The sequence below is a fragment of the Gouania willdenowi genome, chromosome 3 (genome assembly GCF_900634775.1).
Source record: "Gouania willdenowi chromosome 3, fGouWil2.1, whole genome shotgun sequence".
Taxonomy (NCBI): domain Eukaryota; kingdom Metazoa; phylum Chordata; class Actinopteri; order Blenniiformes; family Gobiesocidae; genus Gouania; species Gouania willdenowi.
Genome location: NC_041046.1, coordinates 25,293,883 through 25,318,610, shown reverse-complemented (window position 1 = coordinate 25,318,610; position 24,728 = coordinate 25,293,883). Strand labels below are relative to the sequence as shown.

At 40.3% G+C, this 24,728-nt stretch overlaps 1 protein-coding gene across 6 annotated transcripts in view; it reads right to left on the bottom strand.

The window, feature by feature from the left end:
- The window catches only part of gse1b (Gse1 coiled-coil protein b), a 170,913-nt gene that overhangs the window by 8,560 nt on the left and 137,625 nt on the right, over nucleotides 1–24,728 (bottom strand). For all 6 annotated transcript variants that reach the window (XM_028434995.1, XM_028435005.1, XM_028435014.1 and 3 more), the window contains 7 exons: nucleotides 14,421–14,629; nucleotides 5,934–6,100; nucleotides 5,441–5,641; nucleotides 3,317–3,484; nucleotides 2,870–3,234; nucleotides 1,917–2,247; nucleotides 149–789 (listed from right to left, as the gene is read on the bottom strand). In XM_028434995.1, coding sequence (XP_028290796.1) covers nucleotides 149–789; nucleotides 1,917–2,247; nucleotides 2,870–3,234; nucleotides 3,317–3,484; nucleotides 5,441–5,641; nucleotides 5,934–6,100; nucleotides 14,421–14,629 — 2,082 coding nt within the window. The remainder of the gene's footprint in view (nucleotides 1–148; nucleotides 790–1,916; nucleotides 2,248–2,869; nucleotides 3,235–3,316; nucleotides 3,485–5,440; nucleotides 5,642–5,933; nucleotides 6,101–14,420; nucleotides 14,630–24,728) is intronic.

The following is a 24,728-nucleotide window of genomic DNA, read 5'->3' as shown; positions in this document are numbered from 1 at the left end:
AAAAATATAATTATAATTTCAATTGTATTTGAAAAAAATGCCAGTCATGGAAATCATACTTGAGTTGTAATTGAACATGAATAATTTAAGATGTAATTGTAATTGAAACATGTAATTGAGCCCAACCCTGGTGTGAGGTGATCCGTACCTTTCTCCCTGGCCTCTTTCCTCCTGCTCTCTTCCAGGTCCAACTTGCTCACAGGTCTCCTGTGCTGTTGAAGGAACTCGTCATAGATGAGCATTGTTTCTGCAACCATTCCTATGGCGGTTAATGGTCCCATTCCAGGTCCAGAAACCATTCCGAGCACTTGTCCGTGCCTACTGTGCCCAGGGTGTCCCTGGATGCTTTTGAGTCCCGTGTTGTTCTTAATGGTTCCTTCCAGGTCGTACTGGCTGGAGAGAGACAGCGATGCCCTCTGCTGGCTTAAGAAGGTCTGAGTAGATTTCTCTAAATCTGCGAGGAATGTGCTGGGCTCAGGCAGGCCTTGTGGCCCTCGCAGAGGGGGGTATTTCTCCATTGCTCCTCCGTCTCTCACTCGGGCTCCATCCTCATACTTGCAGAGTGCTGAGGGCAGCCGACTTAGATCGTATCCTATCCCTGAGGGCTCGTGGTTCCGCCTGGACTCTGTGGTTGTGTCTATGAGAGATGCAGGGTTCCACAGGGTGGTGGGAGGTGGTGGGTGGTGTTCACGTAGTGGCTGGGAAGGTTTGGGCGAGATGAGGGGTGGAGGAGCACCTAAATGAGGGGTAAGTTCACGGCTTCCTGGTTCATGGTGATTTGGTATGGATCTGTAGAGACACAAAGAAGAATAGTTATGCTAAATAGAAGAACACACTATTTCTCTTTTAAATCAGAGTTATTGTGTGGAAAAGGTACACGCTGTGCCTAAGCACAAAGCAGCGCTGATGTGGTTTGCCTACTCCGTTTCAGCTGAGTCAGGAGGGCCGTGTGTGTGTGTGGGGACTAGCATGTGTGTACAGAGCAGTGTTATCAAGCACAGACAGTGTAGCCCTGAGCAGAGTCAGGATGCAGCCAAGGCACACACTGTCTTCCACATCCACACACAGGCCTGTTTTTCATCTCTTCAGCACCTCGTTGTATGGCATGTATGTGCACGCACATACACAACACAGAGGTGCTTGCTCTCCTCACAGACATACGACCAAAGGAGAAAATGAATGACAAATGGAGGAAAAGAGATGAGTGTTGTAATGCTGGAAAAAAAGATTGGCAAGGAATATATTTCAAAAGAGTATAACCATAAGTTTCATTGAAAATACTCTTTGATGTATTTCCACACATAGCCAATTATCCACGCCTTTGTGTTTTCATTTTTGTGTGAGTGAGCAAATGCGAGTCTTATCTCCCATCTGCAGCCTGTGTGCTGTGATTCTCTGATTATGCTGCAGGGCTACTGATAGCAGACACGTGTGTATCTCTAGACCTACCAGCATCAACCATAAGCTCACTTCGGAATCACACAACACAACAACACAAACACAAGTACAGCAACAACACAGAGATGGTAACCAGATTAGCCTGTGCAAGGCTGTGAGGATTACCTGAGTATTAGCCGTGTTGTATGGCTTCCTAACCGCTCATCTAAAGCTCATGGAACAATTGCCATAAACACATTAGCATCTAAAAGTAGCTGAATGAATTCCAACATGTTTGATTAGGAGGCTAGTATGGAGTACATGTGACTCCTTTGGGAGGGCTTTTATTTTGTAGGCCTGTCTGAAAACAAACCTCTTGAGCCTGCCAGCCTCCACGATTCTGGCACAACAGTCCCTCAACATGCTTGTGTTCAGCTCACAACGTTCCAAAAATAGCCAATGTTTTGAACGCATGCTTGAATACACATTGACTAAAGAACATATAAAAGCACATCCACTGTCAACCCCAAATGTCGCACCTTTGAGAGTCGGTCCTGTGATCGGGAGCGTCAGATGGCCGACCCAGGTCCAGGTGCTGCTCCAGAACCTGCTGGCGGAACTCAGACACCTGGTACTGACGGTCCTCTTTCTCCTGTCGTAGCTTGCGTTGCCGTGCCAACCACCTCTCCTCCTCATTGTTCCTCTGAGCGATCAAGGAGGCCGGGAGCCCCGCGGCTACAGAGCCGGGCCCCATGTAGAGGCTGTGGCCTGGGATTAGCCCAGGGATGGGATGATGAGATTGGACCATGGTCGGATGGATTCCTGGTGGGACTGGTTTGGGGGCTGGAATGGCGGGCTCTTTGGTTTTGTCTGTAACACCAAAACAATTTGAAAACTAAATATTTGGAGCATTATACATGAATTACAGTCACACTTTCTATTTTCTGTGATATCATACATGGGTTTTTTTTTTTTTATTTTACTTTTTTCATAATGATTTTCAAAACTTTTCCAAAATATTTTACCAAATTTACATGACTTAGTTCTGAACCGCTAAGATCTATTCTACCAAATATGATGCAGGCCTTTCCAAAGGACTAATGTAACAGAGGTCTGCAAGTGCGCCACAGTTAGTAGCAAAAATGTGGCACAGGGAAAGCTAATTGTGTCCATAACTTATCTATCATACAGCATCGTACAATGGCACTATTGCCTTTAACACCCATTTTGCAATATTCTTTTAATAACGATGCATCAGCTACTGAAAGTAACATTAAACGACAACTAACTGTAAAAAATTATATTTTCAATTAGCAGACACTTTTATCCAAAGCGATGTACAACACAATGTGTTAAGGTTAAGGGACTTGCTTAACGCCCTACAGTAATTGCAAAGGTTAGATTTTAAACATTATAATAAAATAGGCTATATTGTGTGTATAAGCAGTGTAATTGTAGCTACAAAGGCTGCGAGGGTGACATTGACACATACCAGCCCGATTAGAGGTTAGTCTCTCAGGCTTGGTTCGGTCCTCCTGCCCCCTCATGGCATGGAGCTCAGCCAGATAGTGGTTCTCCATGGCTTTGGACGCCTGCAGCTCTTTCTCCCTCAGTGCCCGCTCCTTCTGCCTCTCCAGCTCCTTCTCTCGTTCCCTCTCCTTTTCCCGTTCTCTCTCGCGCTCCCGTTCCCTCTCGCGCTCCCTCTCTCTCTCCAGCTCCTTCTCTCGTTCTCTTTCCCTCTCCCGTTCCCTCTCTCGCTCTTTTTCTCTTTCTGCCTCGCGTTCCCTCTCCTTTTCGCGCTCGCGCTCACGTTCGCGCTCCCTCTCCCGCTGCCGCAGCTCATCCTCCAGCTGAAGCCTGCAGAACAGAGTGGAACAATACATAAAGTGGCTGAAATGAATGTCTTTGCTCTTTGCATTTGCTCATTAATATACTTTACCTTTCCGACTGCAGTGCTGACAGAGAGGGGTGGGTGAAGTCTCCAGGGTAGCGGACTCCTGGTAAGTGCATGTGAACTGCGGAGTGATGAAGGGGGGGTAAAGCTCCCCCGGTTTGCAGCTGATAGAAAGGTGACCTCAAAGCTGAGAGGCAGAATGGGTCCTCCATTCTGAGAGATAGGGATGAAATGACAGAAAAAGTGTGAAAAAAGGTAAAGTTCATCCACATTTGTAAAGCACATCATTCATTTATTTTAACATATTAGCTTTATTTTCTAAAGAAAACCACCCCCAGGTTCAGTCTGTTAATGAAGCAGCTGTTTCTTTTATCTTTTATTTATGAAAGGTTCAAGGGCATTTTACACATTAGCAGTCATGTTTACACACATTAGAAACAAACCATAGTAAAATACTCATTTTTGAGTATTTTACTTTAATAACTATTTATTGCAGCTGTTTCATGTACCAAGCGCCATCACTCTGTTTATAGATGCACGCGTCATGTGACATCTGCTGGTCAGGCTTTCATATAATCCATTACATTGTGAAGGCTATAGTCTTGTGATCGTTCTTGGTCGACACACCACACACTACAGGCTGTCTAGAGCCAACACAGTCCCTGTACAAAGCCCACGTGTGTTGTATAACGTGTGCTTTCAAATGTCAGTTCCTTTCCATGAATAGTCATAAACTCACTGATGGTAATTTATTGTTGCCTCGCTTGTTTTTTTTGCAACTGTAGCAGCTCCCCATCTCCCCCTCAGTGAGGAGGGCAGTGCATGACTTCATTATTGCTTCAGTCCAGCTCAGAAAAGGAGCCTGACAAGCTTATACAAGCCTGAGCCCAGAAAACTTAAGGTCTTAAGTTATTTCAGCAAAATGGAATTAAAAGATCCAGGGGATGATGCCTGGCTGAGCCTAAACCCTCTCTGACTCACACTGGCTTTTACCATTTCAACAAACTCAGAACAGGCTAAAGAATTGCGGCTTAGCAAAGCCACCTGTTAGTGTTGGTAGATCACAGATTTACTGATCAGAGGCGTGACGACAAATGCCGCAGTGCATTTGTCGTCACTAGAAGTGAACAGCCAGTGGAAAATAATGATAAAATGAAGAGAATGTGACGTCAACTGTTACTGAGCAGCGGGCGTGAAAAGTAAAACGAACACAATAATAATCATTAATTAACAATATTATGTTTCTTGTTGTTTCAACATTTTAAAAGATGTAAATGGTTAGAGGTGGTGTTATTCAGTCAATTTTGATGATCAGACACTGATCCATTGATCCATTTGTTTGCTGAGAGTAGTTAAAGTATTGTGTGTGTTTTTTTTTTTTTTTTTTTTTTCACCTGTCAGTGTTCAAAGATAAACGACGATGCAGTAAGTCACAATTAAATAAGGAATCATTCATTAGAAGTTTGAGTGTTTTGATGAGTGGTTTCTTTAATCTCAGCACTTTCATGTGCACAGAGAGAGCGCAACACGTTCAGAAATAAGATATTTATACTAAACTCACTTTTTATCCACACATCTGTGGTGCCTACTCACGGGGCTTCTCTGAGAAATCAGAAATGAATGAGTACTATAATTATTACCCTTGCATATTAATTAAATACATAATAAATACCTCTTGTTGCCTGGGATTGAAGAGTACGGGAGAAAATATTCTGCTGTACATTTACTGACCATCAATTCTCTCATTATCTACCATTGTTACATTGTTAGGATTGCAAGATATAGAATAGTAAAAAATATGTATTTTTATGTCGGTGAGAAAAAATAAAAAGCAAAAACAAATCTCTGTACAGTCATTTGGCTTATTAAAAAAACATAAAAACAAACAAAAAAATTACCTAAATATGAAACTTAAGAATACTCCTCATTTTAAGCCTCACTGTAAATGTGTTTTAGTAAAGGTAATCCATATGCAGTGATGTTTTCCAACAACAGTGCATTCGCTGGTATAAATCTAACTCTAAGTAAATACATTTTTTGTGCAATTTATCATATTTTATTATTTTGATTGAATTTATGACCAGTGTTGTATAAATGTATTTCTGCAGCATTTTCACTATTTTCTTTTAAAGGTAATGAGCGTACAGTTGAGTTAGGGCTAAAGCATACCTGTATGGTGCAAATGAAGGGTGGGGCAAGTAGCCTGGGTGATAGTATGCAGCTGCAGCAGCAGCAGTAGCCGGGTCCAGACCCAAGGGCAACGAGGGCATCCGGAGAGCATCCTCAGCTGTAGCGTAGGGCCTGAACCCTCGGAGGTATTCCTCTGGTACATGACCCGGGGGTACTGCATTGGTCAGCTGTCTAGGCAGGCTAAGGTGATCAGAAAAAGAGCAGATGGAAAAACACAGTGAGTGTGTGTGTGTGTGTGTGTGTGTGTGTGTTACTGTTGTGGACAGTCATCAGTTTTCTCCAAGGAACTAACAGTTACTCAGCAGCTATGTCAACAAGACAAATGTGTGCTGCTTATTCCATTAGATTTAGTATACTGAAAAAGTATTGATTCAATTATTTTACAGTGATGAGCAAAAACATTTTTTTTTCTTTTTTTAAAGAGCAATTTATGTAAATCTGGAGAGAAAAGCCACAAAGGTTTTTGACTCACTTAAGGGGCTGGAAACGTGAATCCTGCATGACAGCACCGGGGGTGAGACCAAAGGCATAGGGGTTTCCCAGGAGGTGGGCAGGGACTGAGGGGCCACCTTTTTCTTGAGACAGGGTCGCTTCCACGCTTAGACGTTCCCTGCTCGCCCCTCGGGCCCCTGAGTCAGCCTGGAGAGAGAGAGAGAGAGACAGAGGGAGAGTCGTGATGATTGTTGGTTTGGACCTGTGACGGTCACGGCTGTCACTGCTCATGTAGCCCAACGTATGAAGGAAAGGTTAGAAGAAAGAATAGTTCTGTCTGTGGTGCTGCCGCCTCCATTACTCACCCTATATATCACAGGCCATATTATATCAGATCAGCCATACTATTAAGACCACCTAGCCCCTCCCCCATTTTATCTCTAGTAAAAACAGTTGAAACTGCTTGAATAATGAACTCCAACTGGGATGGACTTTGGTATCCAGGAGATGTGGGTGTAATTTGCTGAGTTTGTTTTATTAGGATCCCCATTAGCCTAAGCATAAGCTATCAGCTATTCCTCCCCAAATTACACAGTGACAATTTATACAGTGAAAATAATAATCATTACATCAACAAAACAGATATTTCAACAACTACAACTCAAACAAACAAATAACAACAACAAACATAAATGCTCAGAAGTATTAGAATTAGTGTGTGTCACTTAAGTTTTAATAAATAATATCACTTTTGGGATTTTTTAAAAAAAATGAAAAAGATGATGTTGTTTAAAGTCACTTGGTAATGATTTCCATTCATGCATAGCTCTGTATGGTACTGAATGCTGTGCTAATGAAGTTCTTAATTTGGGTAATATTCAACAACCACTAACTGCATGCTTAGTTGAATAATGATGGGTTTCAGTATAAATAAAATAGTTGGATGTGATTTAAATACATTATGATACCTTGTGACGCTAGGTGCAGAGGGAGCTGATTCTAACTGCTAAAAATGTGTTCACCATTCTATAAATGTATATATAAACGTATATAAATGTACGACACATATACATTTTTCTGCTCAAAGTGGAAAGAACATTAAGCAACTAGTAAAAGGTTGATTTGCAAGACAAGACAAGCTTAGCAGTTGCTAGCTGCAACATGTTAGAAGCTATGTATATATGATTGTGGTGTGACAGAATGAATATCTGGATTGTGACTCTATGATTCTAAATGTCATATTTCATAAACTAAAATGACCGTTTCACTATTAATCATTTGCTATTGAAGACGTAATATTCAGTTACAACTAATTGTGTGGTTGAAAGGTTGGGATGGGGTAGATTTTTGATAGAAAAGTTCATTTCCTTTCTATTCATACAACTTTACTTGCCCTGTGAAGGTATGCTGTGTATCAGAGTTGGGCCTCTTAGGATCAAACTTACCATCAATTGATCCTGAAGATGATTGGATGAAATAAAGATTTGTTATGTATCTTTCACTGTAGTGGTTGTAATTGCTCCAAAGACATTGGTCTAGGCCACTTGATCTAACCTGTTATTTCATTTTACTGTACTAATAATAACAATGCAAACTACGAGCACAAATGACTACAGCATTTTGTGGGAAAACTCAGCAATTTTTTCCTAAATGTCCTAAATCAAACTTAGATGTATATATAAGAAAATATTATCACAGAATATAAAATTACTAACTATCTTAAACGTTTTCTAAGAAAATCTGTCCCCTTTGAAGATACCTCGAACAGAGTAAAAAAAAATGTAACAAGGGCAATAACTCCGAAATAAATAATTGCGCGCTTCTTATTTTCAAGCTCCATCAAAGTATTGATACCCTGAAGCCACACACCAAACTTGGTCATCCCATCTTAAACGGTTTCTGAGAAAAGCTGTCCCCTTTAACTCGGACGGACAGACGCACAAACCTATATCACATTTTGTGGAAGGGTGATAATAACGTTAGCGTCATCTCCATCTCAAATTGCAAGGAAACAAACTTTTAGGACTAACATTTAACTTCTCATTTAAATACACACCAACCGGTAAACGTTCCATTATTACAGAACAGAGTTGTTTCCTTTGTCTTTCCATGTGTCTTTACAGTCATAACACTATGGTTGATTAATGTACTAAGGGAAACACAGGTCTACGATAACATCTGGAAAACAAGATGTGAGTGGTCGCTGTTTTCTCTAATTGTAAACAAGAGATGTCATATCTGTGGCTGATAAAGATGCAGTAATGGGAGAGACAATGACAGTGCTTCCTGGGAAAAAAAATGACGACTTTGATCTCAGGAAAGTGTGTGTGCCTGAGTGTGTGCACACATCTTACACCCGGAACCATCTACGGAGATGACAACAAAGTGCCAAAAACAGCATATCTTTCCTTCTCTGTCAGTCTCTCTTTCTTCCTGCGTCTCATTCACCTCCCTCCCTTACTCCCTTTGGCAGCGAGCCTTGTCTCACTTATCCAATCCTACAACAAACGCACACAGACACTCAGCAGGCACACACAGCGTTACAGCACTACAAAGGCATCCTGCTGTGGGAGTGGGAGTGCAGGTTTTTTAATGGTTTGGTTTCCCTTTGCCTGCAAATGCAATTGGAGGGTTGAAAAAAGTGCAATGCTCCTAAGATGACGAAGGAAACTCTTTATTGAAAGCTATACATTTGAGACTGATATTGCCAAGAATGGGAAACAATTAGCTTTTTGCGTTGCATAATGATCTTTAAAGCTGCACATGCCACATTTCTGTCCTTTAACCAGAAATGGTGGAACAAAAAAGAAAGAAACTGCAGGGATGAAGCCATTAAAAGGTGAGTAAGAGGAGAAAGCAGTTCTTGCCCTAGTGAATTAACCTCTGGGCTCCCAGGAATTTGAGAAAGACCTTACAGCAGCACTGTCCTCTCTCTCCTGACTGCCTCTGATAAAACAAATCCCATTTAGTCAGCCATTACCTCCACCTCCCACTCTGCAGTCGCTGACCCGAGCTGACACTGACGCGCTAACATCCAACCTTAAATCCTTCAAATGTTTAGACTCCACACATCACCCTTTGTTTCTCAGACACCCCCCCCCCCTTTCCAGTAGCCTGCTCCTGTATGCCCCTTGCTGTTTTTACCGTGTCACTGAACAGCATCCATCCCTATACAACCTATCCCACCCACCCCCCACTCCATCACCAGCCCTTCAAAGGTTTATGAGCTCAGGGAGAGGAAGATGGACATTCACTGTTGGCCTCAGCAGCCAACTGGAAAAGAGGGTCATATCATGTATGTCACAAGAAGTCAGTATAACACGGAGGACTCACATAATGCACTTTCTGTTTGAACGGCTTGTTTCTTTGTCTGCTTCATTGTTCAATGCTGCTCTGCTCATCTAATTACAATTCAATTACAATTGGTTTTTATCCTCAGAAAGTTAATTACAATTAATGACAATTGCTGAGCCTTTAATGAATAACCTAATAAAAATTAACCTTCCTCTTGCATTAGCTTTCTGTTAGCATCTCTCATGATAACGGTTCCTAAATCAGCTGTAAAATACACTAAAAACAAATATCTATCATCTAATTTCCTTCCTATCTAGTTCTTACCTTGTTAGGCTTCCTAATTAATAAAAATACAGGTGTTAATATTTTTGGTGTGGGCGTCTGAGCCTTGTTTGTGTCCGTATTAGGGATGTCCCGATACAACTTTTTCATTCCCGATATCATCCCGATATTGCAGCCTTGTGTATCGACCGATACCGACCCGATATCAGCATAAATCAAACATACTTTTTTTTTTTTCTCTCTCTCATTTTTTTCTTCAATAAAAACAACAATAAATACTTGTTTTGTAGTGTGGAATGTTAGAAAAGGCTTGATCAAGTGATGTTACTCAAAGAACAATAGTCAGCAACAATATGTATGACAAAAACTGACCCATTTATTATTAACCAATTGGTTACATAATATCTACAGTATTCTAATACTGAATAAAAAAAAAGGGAAAATCCGCAAAATTTAATCCGATATTCATTTTCAGGCTAATATCGGACCAATATCAATAACGGATCGGGACACCCCTAGTCAGTATACCCCATGATTAAAATTTTTTCTCGAAATGGTAAAATGTGAGAACGTTTAATATGAAACATATTTTAATAATTGTGAACTACACATGTGTAGAACTGTACATAGAACTGTAGTTCGTTGAATTATAATTGTAGAATTGTCAATTGTAAACTCAATTATTTCATTACAATTACGACAGCAACATATTTTAAAAATTACAATTACAATTATTACCATAATTGTAATTAATTATTAATTTTGAGGTTACAATTATAAATGACTCAAATCCCAATTGGCATGTGAAAAAAATCTGGTCCAATATGTTCCAATGTTGTTTTTTTTTTTTTACTGTAGACACTAGCGTCAGGAAATTATTTTTATGGAATAAACTAATAAGGGCTTCTAAAAAAATGAGCTGATGTTTCAGCTGTGACAACATACCACCAATACAGAGCCATTCTACCACTGTGTCTGCATGAAAACGTGCACTTTTCGTCAATAAAAACCTTACAAACTATTCTCAACTGGATTTTGATGTCAAAAAATGTTGCTTACTAAAAGGAAAAGTACATAAATATGTAATTATTTTGATTAAAGGACGTTGATAGGATCAAATGGAAGCCAAACTTGCTTTTAATGTTAATAAATATGTTAGTGAGCTGATAACATTTGGTTAGTGCTATTCCCAGACAGAGATTTATATCAGATTAAATAAAGCAGGGGTGGGCAACTCCAGTCCTCGAGGGTCTGATTCCTGAGACTTTTAGATGTGTCCCTGCTCCAACACACCTGAATCAAAAGAATGGTTCGTTATCGTGCTTGTGCAGAGTTTAATGACAACACATTGGTTTCAACCAGGATTAAAAAAATACTTATTACCCAAGAAAAGTTTAAATACTTTGAATTCAAAGCTGAGGTTAACACTCTTAGTATCTTAGTACGATACTTAGTGCCGCAATTTAAATTCATGATGACCCACTGATGATCAGTCCCCGTCTCTGAATATTTCAAGACTGTCGGTAAAAGCTCTCTTTCGTATAACTTGTGCAGTCGAGTATGCATTAACACCTACATGAAAGAAGCAAAGGGTGGAATTTAAATAAGCTTGAAAAATGCCAGATATAATGAAGACAAGTTTCTCCCCATTTATACAACGGTCAGTTGGACCGAAACACATTTTACAAGCCATCCTTTTTGGACTTTTCACTTAAAGAAACACAGCCTTCTGCTCGTCAATACACACTTTTCTCAAGTAGGTCGTCCTCTCACACACACACACACACACACACACACACACACACCTAAAACACAAGCACTCCGACTCAAAGACACATCCATTAACAGCCATCTTCCTGTGTGTTAGCGGGCCCCTGTAACCTCAGTGAGGCTGGGAGACCCCGCACATTGTAGAGTGCTCGTTTACGCCTCTCAGATGGAGCCATGAATCCAAATGGCCAATTATAAAGCAATTACAGGCACCAGCGGGAGCAGACTCCTGCAGTCATTAAAGCGAAATGCCAGCGCACAAGGCCCGCCCTCTTTCACTTCCTTGTCTATCTTGAAAGCAGACTCAGCCGGAGAGGCAGAATAACGTTTTAATAGAGTGAAAGCAACACCCAAAGATTTGTGGCCAATCTCTTCCCTCTTCCACACATCACCCCTCCTACTTCATTCACTTGCTGGGTTGCCCCAAAGCAGATTGCTGGGGCGCTCTCACCCAGTAACCCTTGATTGACCTCGTCCACACATACAGGTCATGTTTGTGCGTACAGTAACAATACACTAGAGTCAGGGTTGGGGTAATTGGTAATTATAGGGCTGCACGATTATGGCCAAAATGATAATGATGACTATCTTGATCAATATTGTAATCACGATTATAATCACAATTATTTATCATATTAGGAAAAAATCTGTGCTTTTGTTGCACTACTTTTAAACAAACAATATGTGTACAGTTTGCAGTGCAAAATTAAGCTTTAAAATTGAATTGTAATTAAAACATAACAATTAAAAAACAATTACCCCAAGAATATAGAATGCTAACTGAATAAATACACTATTAGAGAGGGCAGAGCCTGTATTTTAAATTGCAGATAATCAGGTTAATTTAATCATAGCAACCAAAAATGATTAAAATGTACTAATTGTGCAGCCCGAGGTAATGCATTCTAATTGTAATTGTAGTTGAAATAAGCTGCTACTGTTGTAATCATAAGTTAATTGAGTTCATATCACTGACTTGTTAATTGCAATTGTCATGGAAATTATATAAAAACTGTCAATTTAATTGAATTCAAATGCAAACCTTACACATACGTCGTTAATTATTAAAATATGTTTCAGATCAAGTTTACCAGTCAGTTCTCTTCAGGATCATTTTACCATTTTAAAAATAATTATATACAGTAATTCTAGCAGTACAGTGACAGACAAAAGGCTCAGATCGCCACACCAAAAATATGAATACCAATATTTTCATTGATTATGAAGCCTAACAAGGTAACCAAGAGGTGATAAACTAATGATGATAAATAATGTTTTGTTTTTTTAAAGTGTATTTTACAGCTGATTTAAGACATGAGTCAAAACTGACTCGTAATCATAAGAGATGCAAACAGAAAGAGGTTAGGTTTTATGGGCTTATTTATTAAAGGCTCAGTAATTGTAATTAATTGTAAATGAACTTTAATAATTGAGAACGTAATTGCACTTGACTTTCAGGGGAAAATAATAATTGGGCCTTTTTTGTAATTGAAATGTAATTGAACATGGATAATTGAAAACATAACTGTAATTGAAAAATGCAATTGCCCCCAACCCTTTCTAGAGTTCACTGCATGGGCAATAAGGTGGGTTAGACTTCATTAATGTTGTTCAAGCTGAAGGAATGGTAAATGTGATGACATCACTTTGAGAGTCCCCCATTACCACTGACCCCTCCCAGCTCAGGCCGACCCCTGAACCCCAAAGAGTCACTTTGTAAAAAGCAATGGCAAGAAAGGTGAAAGGTCAGGGGGGTTTTGCTGGCAGGCAGACCACCCCCCCACACTATCCCGCTCCTGTTTGTCTCTGGGGAAGCAGCAAAGTGTCTCCATGAGTTTACGCATGTTGTTGCGTGCTGTTTATAGCCGTGCACTTGGCCTCAACCATTAGCCCTGAGCTGAGATAAGAAGGCTTAAAGCAAGGCTGTAATCCTTAATCCACTCCTTATCAAAGCAAGCAGCTCTCTCCCTCTCTCTCTCTCCCCCCTACGCACGTAGCAGAGAGTGGATGTCACTGTGATGAGGCAGAAGGTCCACTTCGTGGCCTTGGTGGAAGGTTTAGGGCTGAAGGAGCTGAGGTTGAAAGGTTTAGGCACCACAAGGCTGGAGCACCACAAAGGCTGCGAAAGGGACAGAGCGCCAAGTAGGGGCACAGATGTTAGCTGCCGTAGAAGCCGTCAGGTCCACGTCCCGGTGACAGCTGCCGTTGTTTTAACGCTTTGAGCGGGAAGGGGTCAGGGACACTCGTGGGTCTGCCAGCTATGTACATATGTCGTGTACATACTGCCATATTATCTGTTGCTGGTAAGCTGTTAAAGCCATTAATCCCTCAAGAGGGTGTCCGTGTGCGTATTAGCGGGGGATACACACTGAGGAACAAAAATACATCCTAATGTTGCTTGGAAAAGCAGGCAGGAAACACAAGAGAAAAACTAAACAATAAATACCACCCCACCCTCCCCAAAAAAAAGAAATCCATGAAAAAACAACACTCTGGATCTGCTCATACATCATAAACTTTTGGTCAGAGGTCATGAGCAGGCTGTCTGAAATCCTCAGCCTCAGCATCCCCCTCTGACCCATTATTGCAATACTTTATCATTAACCATTCCCAATCCCTACATACCATTCATGCTAATATCTTTCACCATTGTAAAAAAAGTTATACTTTTGAAACTGGAAAGATCAAACAAAATGATCTATAAACCACTGGTTAGTTTTACTCACAGACCACTTAAATCTTGAAAAACCAACAGCCTCCATAAATAACAATATCCTATCATTTAGGAAAACTGGTCCTCCTTTTTACATTAGCTCTGAGAATGATTCCTCTATCTTCCTAAACTTGTTATTGGTGAACACTGTATATGAACTGAAATGTGTACTGATGTATAGAAATCATCACTGTTATATAATTTTACTTGTGCCTTTTTATGTATATATAGTGTTGCCCACATAACGTCCTTTTTGTACAGGTTGACTTTCACTCCTCTATTTCCTTTGTTCTATTATTAAGCATTTTGTTTTGTTTTTTCAGCAATATGTCTCACTATTTGCAGCATGTACTTTAAGATACAAACCGTCTGTAGTGTCATGCTTGTTTAGTTCTTTTGTTGTTGTTGCTTGTGAAATTAAATAAAAATAAATTAATAAAGTGGAACAAAAGGAAAGGGGTGCTCTACCTGGCGTCCCTCGGTCCTCCACAGACCGTTGCTCGTCTTTGTTGGGGCAATGGTGACGACAGGTGGAGTGTTTGGCACACTGTGTCCCGCTGGGGGAACCAGGACAGGCCCCGGACCAAGGGGACCTCTCTTGGGTGTACTGACTGGAGAGCTGTGATTGGTTGCGGGGGAGGACACTGGAGATGACTCGCTGCTGATGGAGGACGCAGCTGAAAAAAAAAAACAAGACAATAGACAAAATACCAGTGAAGCAAAAATAAGGTTGTTGACATAATTATAGTGTTTTACACTCATACTCCACCAATTTAACACATTTTGCAGCTCTCTCATACAGGAAAGAAAAAAGACATTTGCAATGTCACAAAACAACAAATATCGCATCATACATACAGGATGGGTGTCTCCCTTATTATCAGGTGTGCAGTGATCAGAGTGATCTGCCTCATGTCACATACACACCAAAAGAACACATAATGCTTGACTGAACCGCAATACTGTATGTATAGGGGTGCTCGCAGCCACACGCCGACTCCTCCTCCTCCCAACACTACCACCTCTCCCTCCACATGCACACAGCAGGTGGTGAAAAGCTGGCCCAATGAGCGCTGTCGCTGTGCCACATTAACACAGCCCTCCAGGGAAACCCTGTAGTGCAGGGTCACGCTCTGGTCACATGCCTCACTTTCAACTCATCTTGCTCTCTCTCTCTTTTGCACAACGGATATGTTGACCTTCACGTAAGAATTTCACTGTGTCGTCCATCAATCAACCAATCAATCATGAAACGCTCCTGTCTTTGTAGAACATTGCCTCAGATCCTTTCAAATAAACTCATTATCCTATCACTGCTTATTGCTTCCTTGTTTCCTATCCCTGTTTAATCTCACCTCTGTTTACTCCCAGGCCTTTTTTTCTTCCCCGTCAGCCTGCAGTTCTTTTCCTGACATTGCAGTGGGTTGTGCGTCTCCTTTGCTCTGGGCAAGAATTTCATTACGCGATCAAACTGGGTCACAAAACTCTCAATGGGACACACACTTTAATCCTGCAAAATGGACAGCAAAGCTTTCACCTGTGAGCTAGCAGGTTCCTGAACTATTGTTCTTCCAAAGAAGAAAGAAAATGTCGAAACCTGGAGCCAGTTTTTAGTCGGTTTTAAGGGCTCGGCGATATGGACCAAAACATGTAGCTCGATATTTTTTCCTCAAAATGGCGATATACGATATGAATCTCAATATTTTTTAATTCAAATAAAGTCTTACCAGACAGACACTTCTGGGTATCAAAATGCTGATGCAAAATGCCACACAGGCACATTTATTAACACACAGCTGCACTATATGTGCCACTTTTGGCTATTTCTCCTTTAAGGGACAGCACGTGTGAGTGAGTTCTGTAGTGTGGCTTGTTTAGGGAATCCATCTGTGCTTGTCATTATTTTCTTTGAAGTAGCAAAAGCAGTGACTCCTAAATTGAGTATTTTATTACAAAATAAGAGATATATATATATATATTTATTGTAGAGCTTGGCAATATATTGAGATTTAAGATATATCGAGGTTTTTATTTTGGCAATATAGAAATAAAAAAATACTCATTTTTGGAGTCACAGCTTTCTCTACTTCTCAAAACAGCAACTAAAAGAACAGTTTGATGGATTGTTAATTGTGTCCTAACCCAGATCTACCACTAAACAAGCCACATTACAGAACTCACTCACACTTGCTGTCCCTTAGAGGAGAAAAAGCCAAAAGTGACACAAAATGTGCAGCTGTTTGTTAATAAATGTTCCTGTGTGGCATTTTGCATCAGCATTTTGATACCCACACTCTGGTCAGACTTCATTTGAATTAAAATTATCAAGATTTATATCGTATATCGTCATTTTGAGAAAAAATATCGAGACTTTTGGTCCATATCGCCCAGCCCTAATATATTGTTATAGACCATATCGCCAAAATAGACATTTCAATATATCAGCCCTCGTCGGCTTCCACTCCAATAAATCCCAAAAGGAGATGAAAATTAACTACACCAATTTTTCAAAGGTTTGGTATCCTAGGAAACATAACCTAATATTCTTTCGTAGGTACATACAGTCTATTGACTGATCTTAAACACCTCGTTTTGTGTAACGCCGCTAGATAATTGAAATGCTTAATTATGGTCGTAACTAGTAAAGTGATGTATAGAACAAATCTGAGCTGTGACAAGCAAAAAAGGAGGAGGGGCAGCAAAAAAAAAACATAGATCTGGTGGCCATGATGATATAGCCCAGGTGAGACATGAAAATAAAAAACGATGGGGGATAACAGATGACTGTAAAGAAGTAAATACTGAGAGTTTAAAATACGTCACGTGCTGGATGGAGAAGAGCAGAGAGATACAGCCTGCAGATGGGTGAGCAGGCTGTGGGTCGGGGTGGGGTACGGAGGGTACTGAGGGAGGGCGGTTATATCTTGTCCACACAATAGCAATTAGTGGCCTAATCCTCCTCCCTCACCTAAGAGAGCCATTACTCTCCTCTGCAAGACGAGGCCAATCAATAGCAGCCCACTCTGTGGAGGGAATGGCGCTGCACTTAATACAGCTCCAGTGTCACATCCTATTCAGCCATCACACGTTCACAGCATGCGCACACAAGAATGAGGGAGCAAATAAGGCTAGAGGGAAGGATGCTGTGGTGGGTAATGAACACAGTGACTCTGAAATGCCAATCAGAAACCCTCTCCTACCCCCGCCTCCCCCTCGGTTTCCAATGTGCAGACCGCAGAGTGGCAGGGCAGGATGAATAATTAAAGAAGAACAGGTAAAGGAAAGTAGGAAAGAATAAAAAGAACAAGGGCATCAACCAACAATTTCATTATTTCCTGACAGGTTGTAAAATTTGCACAATCCTCTTTGCATCTTGCATGAGAGTGTGTATGTGCAGATAAAGGCACAAAAAAAAACTATCATTACTTTATTATTATATCATTTTTTTGCCTCTCTAACACCCTACTCCGATCTGCCTGCTTCAATTTTCTTCTTTGCGTGAAACACTGGGTGGTTTTATTAACACATTTACCTTCAGACGACAACACTGGTTTAATGTATCCTTTCATCTTTGATCAAAAAATCAAAGGTCACCCAAACCTCTTTTTTCTCCAAACTATCCCTTTTTGATTCCACCCTCCTTTGATTTATGTTTACAAGCCCTCACATTGAACTACCATAATGAAAATCATATAAATATATAATGACCGGCATTAACTGTTAAGTGTAATTTTTTTACAATATGCTCCGCCCCTTCCATCAAAACCGAGGGAAGATGGCAACACACGCCGGCCCTGCAGGGAGTCAGAGGAGGCATAAGGCACAAGATGCAGTCCCCAGAGACTAAAATAGGCTCATCAGCTCTCAACCTGCACTTCATTAGCAGCACTGATTGCCACTTGCTGGGGTGTATAGATGTGTGGTGGTGTGGTGATGGCGTTGGAAGGAGGTTGCAGTTAAAGAAAATGAGAGAACATGAGAGGAACAAATGAGACTGAATAAAAGAGAGAAAATGCTGTCGTAGTTCCATGCTGTGTGTGATTAATGTGAAGCTCCATTCGCCATCGCCTCCTCTATTACCAGTCCCACACTCCCAGACTCCACATTTGACCACTCAAGTCGAGAGGCACACGCACACGCACGCGCATACACAGTAACCACGCCAAGCTGTGGTTACTGAGGGTGCAAGAAAAAAATGTTTTTGTAATATATCGCCACATTTCACCATGTGATTATCATATCAATCCAAAAAATGTCCAAATGATTTTTTTAATCGCGTTTTTTAATGAAAAAAATCAATTTGATTACGCTAACAAATGCATAGCACGTAAATGCCCGGTCACTAAATGTCAGTGAACAACATCAGATCCTGTTAAACTATCTCACTCCTCAATACACTTTAGCTTGGCAATGGATTGCACTTAAAACACACTGTGCACATTTATAGATATATGTGGTTACTTGAAAAAAAAATAATTTAAAAAACTTAATAGAATCAGAATCTGTTGTGGAAGCAAAAGTTCAACTTTTCTGAAAAAATGAATTTGACAGTTTGATAAACATACCACTTGTTTTTGATATTTGTACTTTACTAACTAATTATAATTAGTTACCATTTACTTTAATTACTATGAAATAAATTATATTTCACACCATGTATTTGTAAATGGGGTGTCCCGATCTGATATTGATATCGGATATCGGTCCGATATCAGCCAGAAAACAAATATCGGATCTTATTGGAATGCATCTAAAATCTCCGATATAAGCGCTCCGATAAGTTTTTGTTGTTTTTGTCCCCGCCCTCAGTAGTTCCCACCATATACTGACAGTAAAAAATAACTGAAGTGAACTTGAATTGTTGATTTTTGTTCTATGTTTGAGAAACATCACTTGCTCAAGCCTTTTCTAACATTCCACACTACAAAATAATAATAAAAGTGTGTATGATTCGTGCCGATATCGTATTCGTATCGGCCAATACTCAAGGCAGAAATATTGGTATCGCATAGGAAGTGAAAAAGTTGTATCGGGACATCGCCATTTGTAAAGGTGAAATCTGTAAATATTGATATTGCGATATTTTGCGACGCATATCGCATATCGTTTAGTATCGTGAATCGTATCCTATGGTCAGATTCATGGCAATGAACACCCCTAGGGGTCACAGGCTGTACTCAGGTCTTTATGGGTAATTGATGGTTGAGCTGCTGCACCAATAGAAATGGAATAAAAAGCAACAGGAATTAACCAAAATTTAGCACTTGAATGAATTCTCGTCACTGTAGTTTCCAATGACCCTGAGAAAGACTGAACCTAAAGAAAAGCACAACATGTGTGGCAGCGACAGTATCATCCTGTGATGCTTTCCTTTTGCCACCTTTGTCAAAAAAAAAAAGAAAAAAAAAAAGCTGAGCCAAGGCAACGGCAGCAGTGAGACATTGCTACCCTCTGCCTCACCCTACGGCGCCTCCTCCCCCATTCTCCCTCCCAGCATGCAATACAACAACATCAGCACTTAATTAAACAGTCCATTTCACACCTGGTGTGCATAGAGGTGCCCAGCCAACCCTGCATCCATATACCACCCCACATGCACACACGAGCACAAGCCTCAACACGTGCAGACGCGTACACACAAACACACACACCTGCTACGACAGTCTTGGCCATGCACTGACAACACAACACAAAGCCTGTAATCTGCATCATTGGGTTGGGGGAGGGTAGAGGCACACAGTACACAGTGTGTTACTGTGCCAGTGAGAGAAAAGGAAGACGGTACAAGATGGCGGATTAAAAAAAACAAAAAAAAAAAAAACAGGGGAGCAATCGTCTGTGTGTTTAGTTGACTCTACAAACTGTAAATTCAAACATGACACTTATCAGAAGTGTAAAGTTGCCTCTTAAAGAAAGACAAAAAATTAAGGTGGCACCAAAGAAGCTTGTTTAGGGGAGGATTTCAGGGACAACCATGGCCTGAAGTGTTTTTGTCTTTTGAGAAACACACACACATACACATACACCCCCCCCCATCCACACACAGGCTGTGTGAGCTTCAGGCAGGCTCCAGATGGAGAGGTCAGAGACACACTGACCCGCTGTCCCTGCATGCTCTGGGCTCCCAGGAACAAGGGATGCCTCGGGCCACACACAAACACACACACACTATCTGAGCAACACTGCAGGTTTTCACAAATGCAACAATTACTTCCTGTTCCGCATTTTTCCATCTTTTTTTTTTTTGCCTTGTATCGTTATTCTCCCTCCCTGGAGGCGGTGCAGACATGAAAGTCGCATGGTGTTTGTGAGGCTCAGAGTGAATGAGACGAAGCCAGTGAGAGGATTAAACCTGGATCTGCTTCTACCTCGTTATTAAGATACCAGCATGTCTGATTGCTTTAATGCTTACATATGCAAACCATCATGGGGTTTTTTTTTTTTTTAAATGCACACCGGAAAACAGTGGGACTTTTTGCTTTTATTTGATGCTAATTATACGTCACTTGATGCCTTAACTGCTGTACTGAGATTCTGTCTTAATACTTGCCACAGATGGGTGTGTGTATAAATGAGAGTAAGAGAGTAGATAGATTAAGTCAAAAGGTGATGCAAATACATAGTGAGGCTTTCACAGTTTAGACAGCTGCAAAGACAACTTACTATGAGTGTGTGTCTCTAAATAGAGACTCTGCAGACAGAGAAGTGACTCCAGCTCCAGGGCCCACATGACTGTGCGCACGTCGGAGCTGGTGCTTCAAATGCAGGCAGTCGCCCCTAACGCCTCAAGGCTGACTCACGTATACACATCACTACCAACTCAAAGCAGCAGGTACAGTCAGCAGGATTAAAACATAACAAAGGGGCTTTTTGAGTTCCTAATATAAAGGTGATGGAGCATCATCACACATGGCGGGCTGCAGTAGTTCAGAGTTAGAAATACAGCAGCAAACTCCCAAAACAAAGACACCAAAAAAAGGAAAAGCATGATGGGGAGCAGGGTTGGGGTCAATTACATTTTTAATTTACAATTAAGTCTTCAATCATCCACCTTCAATTACAACTCAACTACGATTATGTTGACTGGCATTTTTCCCAATTAAAAAATAAAATTACAATTAATATTTTTGCTCTGAAAGTCATTTACAATTATGTTCTCAATTACTTTATCCCTTGATTTAACATTATTTTTAAATAGTAAAATAATCCTCATGAGAAATGGCAGGTAAACTTGATATGAAACATATTTTAATAATTGTTAATTACATATGTGTAAGCTATAGAACTGTAACATAGTTCCCTAGTGTTGGGTTTAATGAAATTGTAAATGACAATTACAATTACAAAGTAAATTATCTGAACTCAATTACAATTCAATTGTGATTACATCTATAATTGCATCATCATTGTAATTAATTACCAATTACGATTATAATTGAGCCCAACCCTGATAGGGAGATTGGTCGCTAAAATTCCTTTAGTTGTAAATGAGGAAAGAGAAAGATAAGCAGCAGCGTAATGACAAACCAAAGGTCAGTCCACAGTCCAATAAAAAAGTGGATTTGTGTCGTGGGGATAAAAGTAATCGGGGACGATGAGCACAACTGAGGAAGTAAAGAAAGATTATTAGGAGGAAGAGTGAGAGTGAGAGAAGGAGAGGTTGGGTCTGATCTGTCCCTCGTTGTAGGTAATAAATCATCTTCAGCAGTCCAGGGGCAGCCAGGCAGAAGAGGACCACCTGACTCCAGAGATGGAGTGATGCCTGGCAGCTGGAGCTTTTCTGGAACCAACAACAAGGTCCAGCTATGATCAAATGTATCAGTAGCTAATATGCTTAATTGGCTTACATTGTAATGTGTGGATATATTAGGGGTGTCACTTTAACGCGTGAACTGCAATTAATTAATTATAGGAAAAAATAATGCACTAAAAAAATTATTCATGTTACCTCATGGCACCTTTCTCCATTGCACGCGTTCCCAGTATACCCACAACACTGATGCACCGGCTACAATGGTAGAAGCTGAGGAGTCTTTGAGCGCGTTAATGTTGGTAAAATAAACACACCGGATGGAAAACTAAAGCCCAGTTTTGTGCAAATTGTGCAAGAAAAAGTTTGTGGATCAGCAGAGGTCTCCTAGCCTCCAGCGGAGCTTTTCCACCTCAATGCTAACTATGTAGCAGCTAGCACGGACAGCGGTCCTTCGGACGCTACACTAGACCAAGCAGACAAAGTGGCTCATACAACCCACACTGGACAGGATGACAGGGTTCAGAGCCAAAACAAATAAGTCTACAGTATGAGTGGCACATGAACAAAGTCAGTTGATAAATGATTGTAGTGGACAGTCGACCACTCTCAGTGGTAGAGGATGTGGGCGGAGCTACTACTACTAGAAGGGATTACTTGATGTTATTACAGTACTTTATTTTGTGATGAACAATGTTATTTTTGATTGATGGGCCTGTTTTAATTATTTTATATTATCTGAAGAGGGGAGAAAATGCAACAAGTTTGGTGTCAATAGCTGAATCTCACTTCTGACGTATTCTTTTTTTTTTTATTTAACACAGCAAATCCCACCTTTAAAAATACATATACAAAAAAAATTAGGGTATTTTCTGGGTTAGGGATGAGGTTAGAGTTAGAGTTAGAGTTAAGGCTAAAATGAAACTGATGAAACTATAGCTAGAAGGACACAGGTACGGCAGTGACAAAACTACTGGCATTCGGCTTACCGCAAGTGCCGGAACTATAGTCAGATTTTTAATCTATTGACAGCACTAATATACTGTATATGTTGGTCATTTCAATTGTTAGACATTTCAATATAGATAGGAAGTTTAGGCCTGATAAACTCAAATGCAGAACTCTTTCTAACCTATTTGGTTCAGTTTGGTTTTATACTACCCTCAAAGTGTACCAAACTGCCAGGTAATCTTCATACAATGACAACTGCTGTGGTGTATAAAACTATAATTTGGAGGTCAGACATGAAGAAGGTTGAGAAAATACTTTGCCTGACACTTTTTCACACATAATATTTTGAGATTTTTAAGGCCAGAATAAAAGATCATTCGTCTTTTTTGTCTAGTCACCTTTATTTCCTCATTTCTGTTTTTGACTATTTGCAAAAAAGAGTTTTGCACTTAAGTTTCGGTGCAACATCTTTTCATATTTTACAGCCTCCTTGCCTGAGCCATTAGATGATTTTATAAAGGCTTTCTATGGAGGCAGTAATAGGTAGAGTGCATAGAAGTGATTGAGTGATTCCCTTTTTTGTAAGCAGATGCAACATCAAATACTGTTTAAAATGGATTTGTACTGAGACGAATGCAGACATAATGAAAAGAAGGATTGAGAACAAGTGATGAAAATGCGCTGCTTTGGTTACACGGATGCTGAGCTCAATCTGGTTTACTTACTTTGCAGGATTATGTGTTTGCATTCACACTGTAATCCAGCCATGGAGGGATCATGCACAGGTGAAAAGAGAATCTCATTATAATATTAAATAGTCTGCTTCTTGAGAATTTTATGGTAAATCCACACTTATTATAGCACAATAAATCATTTTGTGAGAAATTAAATCCACACACACTGCGATACAATCGTGTCGGAGAAGCTTCCTAAGATGTTCAGACTATATTTTCATTGTCTGCTCCAACAAACCTGACTTTCATAAAAGTGTCATCATGCTAACATGCCTCTCTTTGTAATCTGCTGCAGCACGGATGTGTCCAAAACCACACACAGAGTTTGAGTAGCGGGGCTGTTTAAAAGGAAATCACAAGTAGTGTGCAGTGTTACTAATAGGACCTCCACCTCACAGCGCTCATTCCATATTCATAAAACCACAGCACGCATCTCAGACACATGAATTATGCCTGCTCTCTCATATGTGCAGCCACTCAGAAAAAAGCTTTGTGATGGGGGGGGTTTGGAGAACCAAGGTGCACACATTGACATGCACACACACTGAAGCATACACACACAGCACATTATGTGGGTCAGCTAGAACAGCACTTCCTAATACCAGCATCTCCAGGGAAGCCAACAAATTCAATCCTGTGTGGATATCACTTCATTGCTCTAAGTAGAGCTGCAGAGCTTTCCACACCGGCATCAAACTAGCCTTGCATGTACACACACACGCACGCACACACACACAAACACAACAATGCACTCAAACACCAGGAAAACAATCACTTACAGTTTAGGTAGAGAAGACACTTTCTCAAGTCTCTACACGAGTTGTGTACGATTGTCAATTTTTGTACAATTGGGTTCAAGGACCATGAGGTCCAACAAGACAATGAATATCACAGAAAAACATTGACTATTACATGTTTTGTTCAAACCAAGTTTGTGATGTTGAGAGACCATTAAAGACAAAATAATAACCAAGTAACTCTAAACTTTTCACAAAAGTGGCAGTGTTTTTCAACCTCAAGGTCGGGACCATGTGGGGTCACCTGAAAGGTCTCGTAATTGGTAAAAAAAAAAAAGAAAACTTGGATAACAATGGATAGTAGAAATATTTTTAAAATGTTTTGAATTATTATTTTTCAAATACACATCACACACAATAAATAGCAAATAAGTGTATCCTATTTAAACTTTCTCAAATACAATGCAATATAATATATATTCGAGGTGGCACACTTGTCAGTTTGTGCACTAATCCTGAATACGCTGCATTTGTAACACACTTTATTAACATGATCAAAAACTAATTCTGGAAGAAAATAAAAATGTCTTTGGGGTTACCGGAC